The sequence below is a fragment of the Balaenoptera musculus genome, chromosome 6 (assembly GCF_009873245.2).
Source record: "Balaenoptera musculus isolate JJ_BM4_2016_0621 chromosome 6, mBalMus1.pri.v3, whole genome shotgun sequence".
Taxonomy (NCBI): Eukaryota; Metazoa; Chordata; class Mammalia; order Artiodactyla; family Balaenopteridae; genus Balaenoptera; species Balaenoptera musculus.
In genome coordinates, this window is record NC_045790.1 from 71224473 (window position 1) to 71238831 (window position 14359).

General features: G+C 38.4%; 1 protein-coding gene across 1 annotated transcript in view; it reads right to left on the reverse strand.

Moving 5' to 3' along the window:
- Positions 1 to 14359, reverse strand: part of TRPM6 (transient receptor potential cation channel subfamily M member 6) — a 207705-nt gene that overhangs the window by 40239 nt on the left and 153107 nt on the right. The window contains exons 25-28 of the mRNA XM_036855993.1: positions 12986 to 13160; positions 12667 to 12781; positions 8979 to 9172; positions 5999 to 6131 (exon numbers count right to left, since the gene is read on the reverse strand). Of these exons, the coding sequence (XP_036711888.1) occupies positions 5999 to 6131; positions 8979 to 9172; positions 12667 to 12781; positions 12986 to 13160 (617 nt within the window). The remainder of the gene's footprint in view (positions 1 to 5998; positions 6132 to 8978; positions 9173 to 12666; positions 12782 to 12985; positions 13161 to 14359) is intronic.

Below are 14359 nucleotides of genomic sequence, written 5' to 3' on the forward strand. Positions count from 1 at the left end.
CATGAATAGATAATTCACAAAAGATAATGAAATGTGGTAAAATATCCAATCTCATTAGGTAAGCAGAGAAATTATCAATAAAAATAAGACAACAATGAGTTCGTCTACACTGTAACATTTTTTTAACCTAGCAAATTTTAAAAAAGAGATTTAGTGACTCCAGGTTGGCAGGGATGCAACATTGGAACGTTCAAATAGCCAAGACAAATAAAGAGGCAGGAATTTTACTATGCTAAGGCAGACAGATGAGATAGAATATTATGCAGCCATTAAAAATCATACTTACATTGTTAATAGTCATTTTCTTTGTCTATTTCTGATGACAGGGGTGGGGATGTGGATGTCTGTTGTGTTCTGCATTATATACTTTTAAATTTGGTATAAAAACTTTGTAAGTCAAGAAACAATAAAAATTAAAATATGTTTACAAGGAATATTTAATTATTTGGAGAAATGTTTTTGATGTGTAAGGTGGGTAGGGGGACAAAATGCAAACCTGTATAATTTTAACTAAAAATATATGGAAGACTAAATGGAAAAAGACCAAATTTTTCACAGTGGACTCTAGCTTATGACATTTTTTTTTCTTTCTTTTCTCTCTGTTTCATTCTTTTATTTGGAGGAAGGAGTATACTTTCCAATTTCCCCATAATGAAAATCTTTGATAAACAGGAATAAAGGGAAAAATTGCAAGGGAGGAAGCCAACAGTTTCATGGCTGACATGACCGTATGCAGAAATAACAAATTGCCCCCAGTCTTATTTGAGGGCTGGGAAAAGCAGTAATTATACCATGAAGAGCTTAGCACTCAGCTTTAGCAGGCACTTCCCAAAATAGTGTTAGTCATCCCCTCTCTAGAATATATCTCAAGTCACATGGATTGAGAAATTTTCCACTTCTTCCTGGAAGCTTTGTAGATAGGAGTTAAAGAATAAAGAGGATGGTATAATTTTGATTATCACCTATGTGGGTGGAACCCTCTCTTTCTTGCTTCAACTTCTATAACTCAGTAGAGCTTTAGTAAAGGCTTCTTGACCTTCTGGAACCTATAAAACTAGAATTGGCAAGGATGATGAAGAAAAGAGCACAAAATATATGTATATTCCCTTCCAAATATGCTTAATTAGAGCCTCTTCATCTAGTGCACTGTTTCAACTAATCCAAAAACTGTACAGTCCAAACAGCAGTAATGGAGACTTATTAAGTTCCATTAGCAGCAGTCACATGGAAGGGATACAATAGACACCAGCAACTATTCACAGCGACAGGTAACACTGCTACAATAGAGACTTAGACAAATAACTGGGTCCCTCTCAAATCAGGCCCTCTTGCTTTCATAGGCACTTCTTTTCTAAAGCTCAATGTCCTATGAAATATATTTTAATTATATTCCTCAGCCACCATCTACATTATTTTAATCTAGTCTTTCAGTCATTCTGACATGTAAAAGAAATTCTCGTAATTTTAGTTTCCTCTGTGCAAGGTTTGAGGGTGGTGGGAAAACCAGTATGGTTATTATTTCATTGTGGGTCTCTGGACCAGATATTGTAAAATGAAATTATAACAAGTATGATTATAATCATCATGATAATCATAATATTCACTGAGTGCTCATTATGTGCCAGGCATTTTACATTATTTTATTTAATCCACATGACCACCCTACAAGGTAGGCATTACTACTATCCCTTCATGAAAAGAGGTCACATGGCCAGTCACACGGTCAATGACAGGGTGAGGCTTCAAAGCCAGAGAGTGCGGCTCCATATTCAATGGCATCAACCACTGCACTCCAGCACCTCTCAGCAACTCAGCAGGGATCCAGGCAAAGTTCTATTGGGGTCCTAGAGTCCCGTGAAGGGGTAAATGAATTGCACCCACATTTTCCATGCTGGGAGTTGTTCACAAAGGTTTCTCAGTAAGGTTTCATGGCGAAATGATTACAGGACCGGCTCAAACTATAACTCTACTGAGTCACAATGCCCGTTATGATAAAGTGTTTAAACTTTTTTTAAATGTAGTATTTCCCAAATATGACATACCCAAACATGCTTAATATGGGAAAATACCTAGTTAACATCTTACTCCATAGGACAGAGAGAGGAAAAACACTGGCTTACGTAACTAGGGACAAAAAGTAGCTGGCGTTCCAAATAGAGAAAGTAAGATATGAAACAGCCTTAATATGTTCTCCTTCCACTTTCACAATTCACTTAACTCTATAAAGGTATAGGTGATCTCTTCTTCAGAGGTAGACAAACATGCAAATATCTTCCTAACTTCCTTTCGCTCCCTCTTCAAACTACTGCTCAGTTACCACTGGAAAATATTCTTCCCTCTCTCCCATACTTCATTTACAAGGTCCCCAGAATGACCTCAACAAGGACAACCATGTAAAAAGAGGGCTGGTGAGACAGCTCTATCAAGAAGGAAAATTGATCGACTGTGTTTTGAAGTTAAATTAGGGCTTCATAATCAAATGCTAGAGCCCTTGAAAGCATCTAGAATATTTTTCAGAAGCTACATAACCATCTACCATCTAACCCTTCTCTACTCAAATCCCAAGAAAAAAATTCAAGATAAATGTGATAGCATATGACGATTACTGGTGTTCAGTTTACTATTAGTATTATTATTATTAATTATTATTATTGAATTACTTTTTTTAAATGTCTGGTTCTCAAATTTTTACTCTGTATTCACTTGACTCATGATACTACCTTCTCCTGGTTTTCCTTATACTCTTCTGATCAATTATTTTCAGTCTTCTCCATGAGTTCCTCTTCCTCAGTCCATTATACAGGTGTTGACACCTCGCAGGGTGAGACCCTCAACCCGCTGAGTCGCCTCACTCCACTTGCTTCCTGAGCATAAGCACTTCCTCTGTCATAATTTTATTTTCCTAAAATAGGCAGATGACTCCCAAATTTCCTTGTCCAGTTCAAATTTTGCCCTAGGGCTTCAGATTCACATATGTAAAGCCTTCCAGACATCTCTGGATAACTGCACCACCAGAATCTCGGGCTCAACAAAATCAAACCTCATTGCTTTCCCTCCACACCCTCCCTGCCATGCATTTTGTACTCTTTATCCTTTAGTGCCAACTTTCACATAATTACCCTGCTACAGATATGAGTCATCCTGGACTTCAACCTCTCCCTTATTGCCACAGCCAATCCTTAACTCACCTCTTGAATTGTCCTCTCTAAATATGCCTTTATCCTCTTTGCTATGGCCTAAATGTTTGTGTCCCCACCCAAAATTCACGTTGAAATCCTAACCCTCAACAGTGATGGTATTAGTAGGTGGGGCCTTTGGGAGGTGATTAGGTCATAACAGTGGAGCCCTCACGAATGGGATCAGTGCTCTACTTTTTATAAAAGAGACCCCAACAGAGCTCCTTAGCCCCTTCCACCAGGTAAGGACACAATGAGAAGTTTGTATCCCAAAGAGGGCCTTCACCTGACCATCCTTGCACCCTGATCTCAGTCTTCCAGCCTCCAGAACAGTGAGCAGCAACTTTCTGCTGCTTATAAGCCACTCAGTCTATGGTATTTTGTTACAGCAGATCTAATGGACTAGGATCCCTTCTTTCAATGCTACCACCAATTTGGCTAGCCCTTGGGCGTCATCTGTCTGCTGTATCAATCTCTCGCGTGGTCTCCCTAGTTCCAATTCTGACTCCTCAAATCCATATGGTAACAACCTAGAAGGTAAATCTGTTTGACCACCTAAAATTTTTCCTTAGTTTATAGTGTAAAGTGAAGGGCTCTCCGTGACCTTGTTCCAGTGCATAATATTGGGGGGCGGAGGTGCCTATCTTGACCCATCTTATCTATTTACATCCCTTTTCTTAAGGTTTGGAAGGGAATCTGTATTTTAGAAGAAATTATACTCACAAAATTGGAGTCTGATTTTACATAATAATAGATAACTTTCACTGCTCCCTTACTATCCATTAGCACACTGCCACACAGTTCATCTATATTATCCCATGGAATCCTCACAACAACTCTAAAAGGTAGGTCTATTTTTGTGTCCATTTTACAGAGAAGAAAACAAGGCCCAGAGTAAACTTGCCCAAGTACGCATAGCTAGAAGCAGGACTTCATGCCGGCTCTGTAAACTCCTATCTGGGTACATGTTTCATACAAAGCAGAACCAAGCTGGCCCGCAGGACTCAATGAGCATAGCTACAAAGGAGGCAGAATGTGTGGAAAAGGGAAAGGGAAAGAAGGAAGCTCACAGAGTTTTGGCCTAAAGATATTATTTAAGTAAAACAGAATGTTGTGGGTTCACAAATTGTTACTTGATACTCAGTTTTTTCCTCAATATTAAAATTTGATCTGAAATTCAATCAGCTACCTAAAACGTATTTACATAAATATGGTATTAATTTTAAAAGTTCAGAAATAAGTCATATGCCCAAGGTGACCATTTAGAAAGTTCTTAATGTGATTCAATTTTAAATAAAGCCATATTTAAAGATTCACTATCTATCTATTTGGACATCAGAAAATATATATGCATAATTAGGTATAACATTTTATAGTCAGGTCCGTGTGTTATTTAAAAGTAAGAGAACACATTTAACTTCTGCCAATTTGCTTCCAATTAAGAAAGCAATGCTGCATTTTAAAAAATGCATATAATCACGGGGACTTAGTTAATAATACTGTATTGTACATTTGAACGCTGCTAAGAGAGTAGACCTTGAACACTTCATCACAAGAAAAAAAATTGTATGGTGATGGACGTTAATGAGACTCACTGTGGTGATCATTTCACAGTATACAAATATCGAATCATTATGCTGTATACTTGAAACTAATATAATGTTATATGTCAATTATTTCTAAATTTTTAAAATGCATACAATCACATGCAGTCCATATTTTGATCCAGTGCTGTGTACCCGTGATTAGTGGCACATGTACAGCAGCTCTGACCTACGGGCTTCTACGTTTGTCCACTTTCTCCAACACGCCTCCTCTTTCCTCAAACCTCTGAATGGCCCCCCCAAATCACACACACCCACAGACACCCTCAGCTGATGACTGCCGTGAGATCTGCGTCCCCGCAGCCTGGTTGCATCCTCTGGAGCACTCTCCATATTCTCTCCTGGCCCCCACCGTTAACTGCCCTTCCTGAGGACTTCACCCAGCAAGTCACCTCCTCCCTCCGGCTCCTGCAGTTTCTCCCTTGCTGGTAGATCTTTTCCAGGAACAAATATATTACTTTTATTAGCTCCACATGAAACAAAACAAAAGAACCGCACCATGTCCCCATACCCCTCTTTACCTCCCTTCAGAGTAAAACTTCTTAGAAAATCTGCCTCTAATCACTGTCTCTACTTCTATTCACCCTCCACACGCTTCAGTGAATCTGCCCTCAACTCCACTGCACAAGTGCTAGTCAGGCGCCCCGAGACTGTGACTCCATGATTCCCAGTGCAACCAGCACCCTGCTGCTCCTGGACTCACCTGCATCCACGTTTGCTGCTCCAGCCCACCTCCCTCAAGTCTCTCCTCCTCAGCTGCCTCAGAGCGACCTTCCTGCACCAGGCTCCCAAAACGGTCCAACCCAACCCCCAACTCCAGCAGACCCTTCACCACGATCCATCTCTATTCCCTTATACTACTTTTTTTCCCCTTCATTGCTCTTTTACTGTCTGACATTAAATTACATATATCTTTTTTGTCCTTCACTCCACCCCCATCCCTCCACATGCACGCACTAGAATGTGAATGCTATGAAGGAAGGGCCCCTGCTCTCTTATTCACCATTTATCTCCACTAACTTAGAAGACTGCCTGGAACATAGTAGATGCTCAATAAATGTGCACTGATTGCATGAATATTATACGATACTAGAGAAAATTTTAGAAAATCAAAACCTCTGGGTTTTAAAAGTAGACCTTTCTACTTTTTTCAGACATTCTAGTAGAATCAGGTTTAGGTAGCAGTTTACAGGGTGAAAATACATATATAACTTTTACCTTTCTGACGTCACTCGGATTCGTTCCTCACAACTACAATTCAGACCTTCCATCTTCTCATGGAAGTATTTTTCCACACACTGTTCTTCAAAACTGTGAAGTTTTTTCAGATCCTCCTTACTCAGGTAGAGTTCTATGGAAATAAGTATAGTGCATAAAAAGAATCATTATTCATCCTCCATAGGAAGCTGGTACAGCGTCTGAGTGACTTTTCTTCCATTGGTGTTAAAAATGGATAAAACCATAGCTTGCATAATAGTTTGCTGCCTTGTCACACTGTATTCCTAATATTAATTGGGAAGCACTATGTAGAAATAACTGGAAACACCAGGCTGGGTCTTTCCTTTTTGTCCTATAAACAGATGTGGGAATTTGAAGGTGACTCGTGGAACAGATACTTTATCTTCAATATTTTCTTAAATTAGAATACTTTTACACATAAAAATTCACCATATTTATATGCATATGGAAGTTCCCCCACCAACTGGTTTATCTGTCAAAATGACAATAAGTAACCTACAGGTTAAAATCAAGGTTAGAAGAAGTCAAAGTCTGTTGAAATTAATCCAGTAAGTATAAGAAAGTTTTACCTTGTTGCACTGAGTTTATATATACACTGAGTTTGTATATACTAAGTTCTTCTATTGAAGAAAGAGACATTATGACCAGTCAATGGCCATTCAAGGCTATACTTCTTCCTTGACAATTACAATTAATTCATTAAAAGACACGTCATTTCATGATGTTATAAAACTAATGCAATTCTACATCAAACTTCAGCAATCACATTTGGTCTACCACCTTGACTCTTACTCTGACCTAGCAGAAAAATGCATTATCTTTTGAGCAAGTTTCTAATACTTGTTAAATATAAAAATGATGTTGCAAAAAGGGTAAAACTGGAATATTCTTTTCCTTCAATCATTTCACCTAAATTAGGAAAAAAAAAGAACCATTAAAGTTCTCCAGAATTTATTAGAAATGCAAATGTTCTGTAATTTTCCAATAAAATGAGAGACAAAAATATTCATTTTAAAAGATAACTAAAAGAAAATACTCAGCCATAAAAGGTGTTCACAACTCAAAGGTACAATGTTTTCTGATTTTTATGGCTTGGAAGCATCTTTCAGACACCAAAAAAATCCCCATCTCCACTCAACTCTAAATGTGTGTTTGCACTAAAGAATCTTGTATGAGTAAGGAACTTTAGAATTGTATGATTTGAGCCTTCTGTGGATTCCTAAGAGCAAACACCCCACAGAGCAGTTCCAGTGATAGGTGCAGCTTGCAGTATGTGGCACGTTCTTGTGACTGTCCACCAGGTGGCACTGCTGCCCCATGTGCAAACGTCTTGATCCTCAATACAGAGAATCAAAGGCAATCTCACACAAATTCAAGAATTTCCCAGAGTTCAGGGTGAATGTACCTCTGTCCATCAGAATATTTCCTCGAGTTTTATAACCGAATCATCCTATAAACTCAGATCAAGGTAAGCCCAGGAAAGTGTTGTTTGTTATCATGCTAGAAAATGGGGCCAAATCCTAGTTAATCCCAGGATCTCTCAAGTGGTTCACACTCTCCTGTTAGATTACAGTTGTTCTGGGATGGCACTCCATTAGAAGCCGGGAAATTATAATATAATTATAAGCCTTTAAATTAACTTCAGTTGTGCTTTGACTTCCATATAAAGGCTGAATCTCTTAGGGGAAAGAAATGGAACAGAAAAATAAATCACCAAGTGACTCAAGAGAAGAAAAATACTTCACGGAGCCAACTACAGCAGGAGCAAAAGCATGTCACCCTGTCAACCTTGTGATAACATCTGTCCTCCTAAGGGCCCACCGAAATGTATAAATAGTCCACAATCCCTTATCTGAAACTCCTGGAACCAGTCCATTTCAGAATTAAGAAGTTTTCTAGTTTTGGAAAGGTAATATAGTGCATATGCCATAAATGAAGTAAAATCCCTAGTTGTAGCTAGGGCAATACCCTGAAATCAAACACATCACTTCTGCAGCAAAAATCAATGAATATCCATACTACAAGGGATAAAGAGGATAAATGGCTTACATTAGTCCCGTTAGCCTCTTCTGTCCAAATGAGTCTTTCTCCAACTTATGAAGAAAAAGACTTTCCATTTTCAAATGTATTTTGAATTTAGGGATTGAGATAAAGGATTGTGAATTTATGCTATCCATTTCCTCTATATCTAGGAATTACCTAGAAATGGGCCTAGTACCAGTGGGCCTAGAGGAACTACAAAAGATCTCTGAACCACAAGAAGGAATGTTCTCTCATGACAATTAGTATGACAGTCATATCATGCAGGCAATATATGGATAAGCAAAATGAACTAGGAAAATCTCAAAATATGTCGAGTTAAGCTTTGCCAAAAAAAAAAAAAAAAAAAGACAGAGAATCCACATTTCTGCATCCTGAGTTGAAGTTCTTGAAAATATGAAACATCTATAAAGAATCACCTCCATATTCAGTAGATTAGAGAACCAGAGAGCCATGATTCTGGTGAATAAATTAAGCAAAGTCTGGTTTATCTATTTCCCTTAGTCCACAAGACCTTCTGTATCCTTTCGATTTGGATTCCATCTTCAACAACAGGGAAATAAGTATGGGTCACTCTGACTACTCTCTAGGAGTTATTCTGACGTCTTCCCAGCTAAGCAGAGTAAAAACACGGGGTTTTCCAGGTGACAAAAAGCCTTTACACATTCAAGCAGAGATTCTGTTCCTACCTATTCCTTTCTTTCAAAGTATCAGCTACTTTTAGCGAAAGGTACTACAACCACGTAATGAGATCCATGTATTTACTTAGACCCAGGTGCTCAGCTGATACTCTTTTGTCAGTTAACTCCCAGAGCCTTCCATCCTGTGCCCTGAATTTAATCGACAACGTTCCAGGTGTCTTCACCTTGGATCTCCACTCTTGCACGCTCTTCCTCCTGCCCCACCAATGAAAACTTACTTAATCCAACATCACCCTCTTCTTGGTCATTTGGAGCTTGGTGATGGCAAAGACAGCGAAGGAGGAGACCAATGTGACTCAGCAGGATAAAAGGCGGGGGCAGCCAAGGCTTCTCGTGGTAGGTCATGATGTAGCGATAGCGATTGTATTTCCACAGGTTATTTGAAATGGATTTCAGATCTATGTAAACGTTACTGTAAGTTGTAGTAAGAGAGGGACAGTGTTTTAATATGGAATCCTGAAACATAACCGTTAGATTATTGCTTTATTTTCCAACTTTTATGATTGGTTCGCCTGACATGGATGGTAGTTAGTCAATAAAAATAATATCCATTGCATTTACGATTCTTCTTCAACCAAACAACATACATTAATCACCTTCTACAATAAAATATGCTAATCAGAATAAGCAAAAGGTAGAAATTACAATCAGAGAGAAGAAAATGCCAACATTTTAAATGCAATGAACAGAAACTGTCCTCTGGAAGTAACATTATTCTTGATTCACCATCTCTTCTCACATAAGAAGATCTTTTCAGTCCATAATTCATCATTCATGGTAAACAGCTTTAATGTCCCTCTATATCATCAACCTTATGAAGAGATTCTCCTAATGTCAAATGTGAGAAGTGCTAGAATAATCCTAGTTAAAACATTCAAACGAAAGAATATTAATGAAGAAGAGATGGAAGAAAAATCAATTCATCCTAAAATAAGTCAATAAGCAGAGCTTCGATTCAGCAGCTAGATCAATTATTTACATTAACCTTACAATAAAAGTGACTCCTTATTGGTAGGCCACCTTGGGATTTTTCTCCCTTTAATTATATCAATTATAATATGCAGATAGTGCAGTAAATATGTTGATATTATAGAACTTGTAATAGAAGTTGTGGTGAGTGGTACAAATTCTCAAACAACATATCACCCTTAACTATTTAACTTTAAATCTATAACATGATGTGGGTGGGGAGGACACAATGGAATATCCATCATAATATTTTGCTTAGGCTAATATGTAATTTATTTTCTTTAGAGAAAGATGGCAGAGAAGTACTTGAGAAGGGCAGCCACATTTGGCAAATAAAAATGCAGGTAACCCTAAACTGCAGTAATGATAAAGAGAAGGAACCCAAACTATCCTGGGGAAAGCCAGCTTAGGATAAGAGGAGGAGGGAAGTTCCAGAGTTCATAAAATAGATGAAGGAAACACTGACGACTGACTGAGTTTAACAGTACTTCTCAAAGTGCAGTCACTGAGCCAGCAGCACTGCATCACCTGAGAACAGGTCAGGAACGCAAATTCTTGGGCCCTATCCCGGAACGACCCAATTAGCGATCTGTGTCTCAGTGAGTCCTTCAGTTAATTCTCCTGCACAATCAAGTTTGAGGGCCACCAAAATTACATGTTACTCCCACTCCAAGTGTGATCACAGCCTGCCCACCAGCAGGTGGCGATCTTCACAGTGTATTTCAGGTTCTTTGTAATTACAGAATCTGGAAAGGGGCCTTTGGACAAGTAGTCTGATCTGGGGTTGCTCAGCTTGTGTGGTCCTCAGTGTATTCATCTCAGTGAGAAGATTGGCCTGTGGGAGGATTTGTCAGCCTCCCTTTTGACACCTGTCGTTTTTGAGAAACAAAAATCTCATACCCACTCTTAATCTTATTTGAAATGTCAAAAAAATAGCCACAGTAATTAAACACCAGCAAATGTTACAAGTGCATAAAATGGTGAGGCTAAAGGGAGATGATAGCTATCATATAATCTTGCAACAAGCAAAAAGTATGTTTTCCCCATATATACGCAACAACAGTCCTTTTTTGTGTGTGTTCTGATTTATTTTGCTTGCCTTCAGCCTTTATCTCCTCTACTTTCTTTACTTAACTTCTATGCATTGATTTCCCTTTTCTTATCTATCTCTCTTCAGTGAGATAATTAATGAATAAAATACCTAGTACAGTGCCTGGCATAAAAGAGGCATTCAGAAAATACTAGTTTCTTCCCATCACTTCACTTGATTTCTTTCATCCATTAAACAAATATGTGCCAGGCACTCTTTTCAGTGCCTGGGATAAATTCATGGGCAAAAAAGGCCAAAAAAAAAACCCAAAAACAAAAAAAACAAACTTGTTCTTGTGGAGCTTATATTCCAGTATAAGAGATAAACGGGGGAAAAAACACAATATAGAGATAAATTATAAAATATATTTGTATATATAAGTGGGTAGTATAAAGGAACAAGAGTAAGGGGGACCAGGCATGCCAAGGAGATGGTCAAAGGAAAGAGGGCTGCACTTTTAAATAATATCCTTAGGTTAGGGCTAATTAAAGAGGGGACATTTGAGCAAAGGCTTGAAGGAGGTGAGGGAATGAACCACACTGATATCTGGGGGAAGAGCATTCCAGGCAGAGGAAACAGCAACTGCAAACACCCCTGTGTTGTTTGAAAAACTGTGAGGGGCCAGTGTGGCTGGAGAGGCATGGATTCGGGGAACAGTAGTGTGATGGGTGACTGGAGAAGTAGCAGGGAAGCTAGGTCATTGTAGAAACTTTGACTTTTACCCAGAAGGAAATGGGGAACCTTGAATGGTTTGGATTTGATGAGTGACATCATCTGACATATGTTTTAAAGGTCATTAGGGAATAGAGTGATTAATTAATTAAGTAATTTTAAAAATTTAAGTGTCATTAGGGCTACTGTGTTGAGAACAGAATATAGGGGCCAAAGACAGAAGCAGAGAAATAAATTAGGAGGCTTTGTGGTAGTAGCAGTGGGGTGGTGAGAGGCGGTTGGATTGATGATCTATTTGAAGATGGAGTCAACAGGTATTCCTGACAGTCTAGAGCTAGAAATATGAGACGCATTAAGAATGCCAAGGTTTCTGGTCTGAACAATGGGAAAGACGAAGCTTTGACAGAAACATGTGGTCTTCCTTATAGATTTGGGAAAGACTACAAGCAGAATAAGTGTATGTTGGGAAAGAGGGGAGATCAAGAATTGGGACATTTGAAAGTTCAGAAATCTATTGGGTTGGCCAAAAAGTTCATTCAGGTTTTTCTGCAAGAGATTATGCAAAAACCCGAACGAACTTTTTGGCCAACCCAATATTATACATCTGACTGGTAATGGAACAGGAGAGCTGGATCTACAGGACTGAAGTTCAAGAAAGAGATCTAGGCTGAAGATATAAGTTGGGATTTGTCAGTATATATATACAGGAAACTGAACAAGATCACCAAAGTGTAAACAAAAGGTCTGGGCCCAGGGACATTCCAATGTTAAAAGGTTGAAGAGAATATGATGATCCAGAAAAGAAGACTGAGAAGAAGTGAAAAGTGATATAGAAGAAAACAGAGAATGAGATATACTGAGAGCCAATGAAGGAAAGTTATCAAGGACTCTTTAACCAACTTTCAGCCTCGTCAATTGTTACTCTCCATGATTCCAAATTATTGCTTAATTACAGTGTATGATCTCCTTTCAGTCTACTTTTATTACACTATTTATTGTTTTTTCTCTTCTCATACTCTGCTGCCTTCCTGCCAGTAGTTCCATGCCCATATTTTAAAACCATAGTAATTAAACATGAAACACACACAAAACAAAGGTTACATGTGCATCTTTCAAAATACCTGCACCCATTTTTGATTCATACAAAATAACTGTATTTGATTAAAATAACCTACTTGAAGAAAGCAATCAACAGGTTCACCATGATGATATATTGCACGAAGAGGTAGACAGCTTGCAGGAATGGAGTAAGAAAAGAACCAGGAGGGCAGGACGGCTGGCTTGAACAAACTACAAATAAAGAATTTAAAAGAATGAGAGATAAGGTGAATCATAGTCGTATGACTCTAGACAAATATTTAGCATATTGACTTAGCAGAATACCACAAACTCTTGACATTTTTAAGATTCAGATGGTTGTTTTCCAGGGTTCTTTATTACTCTGAGTATCTACAAAGGTTCACTTGCTGCATGGTGGCGGAATCCTCTACGTACCATCTATCTCTGAAGCATAGACTTCTCCATAGATCATCCAGTATGGCTCAAACACGATATCTCGAGCAAGGCTCCAGGATGGAGGCTCCTTTGGTGAAAGGATGGCCTTGCGTGCCACTCCAAAGCTCAGCAGGACGATGGCCATGATGATCACAATGTAGAACATGTTTGCTGTCTGCAAAAAGGCACGGCACAGCCAGAAGTTTACTACAGATTTGAAATTTAAAACAAATCAAACACCTGCAGCCATCATAATTATACCTGCCAATAGTAAGACTGTCTAGTCATTGCCCAAAATGCCTAGTCCATGAATAGCTGGATTTCCTTTGGCTAAAACATTTTGTTTTCTCTGTACAGTATATGTTTCATGTCAATGTAGTCTATGGAGTAATTTAAGTGTGCTAACTGTAGAGGATCTGTGCTTCTTTTTTTAAGATGTGATGAAATATGAATAGCTTTTGATTAGCTAATATCTAACTTTTCATCAGAGATTAGGAAAAGAAAAAAAAATAGGAATATTCAAATTAGTAAAATGGCTCCTTATTCCCAGGATTATCTTCAGGAGTTAGAGTCTGAGAAATTGATCAGGCCAAGAATCTGCTCCAAGGTACTGAACTCCAAGATACTGAACATCTTGATGAAGTGAAGAATTTTTTTTTTAAAGATGCAAAAGTAACTATAAAATGATGTTTGTTAAATCCAGTGGTTCATTAACTCCCAAACACATAGTCTTTGTATTAAAAGTAAGCCTGATTGTTATAATGCACAATGGAGCACATACAGTACACACATGTACTATACACACATGTATATATAGCACATGTACTGTAATTTTCTAAAGGCTCTTTTAAATAATTCATTTCAATTACTAAATGTACATCAGTTCAACCCACTTGTTCCCTGTGGCAGAGACATACTCTGTGAATAGTCCATGAGCTTCCCTTCCATGAGGCAGGAGCCACCTGACCTATTCCTGGCTAATGGGCTGTGGAGTAACAGTGATTTAAGTCACTTCCCATCCAGAGCAGTTAAAAGCTGTTAGATATTCTCCATCCCTCTTATTCCCTGTCATAGGAAACCTCAGAAGCCACAATGTTGACACAGCTATATCCCAAGATGGAACGATTTGGGATCCCTGAGTCACTGGGTAGAGCGTGGCCTCCATGAGCATACGTCAATCTTTGTATCAGGGAGAAATAAACTTGTGCTAAGTCACTGAGATACAGTGATTACCTCAGCATAACCTACTGAGTTAATGGTATGAATTAATACCAATGTCACCAAGACCAGAGAAAATATTGCTGGTCTAAGAGAAAAGTATAAAATAAGAAAAATCTATCTTTGGAATCCTGGAGGTTCTCCCTTTTCTGTCTT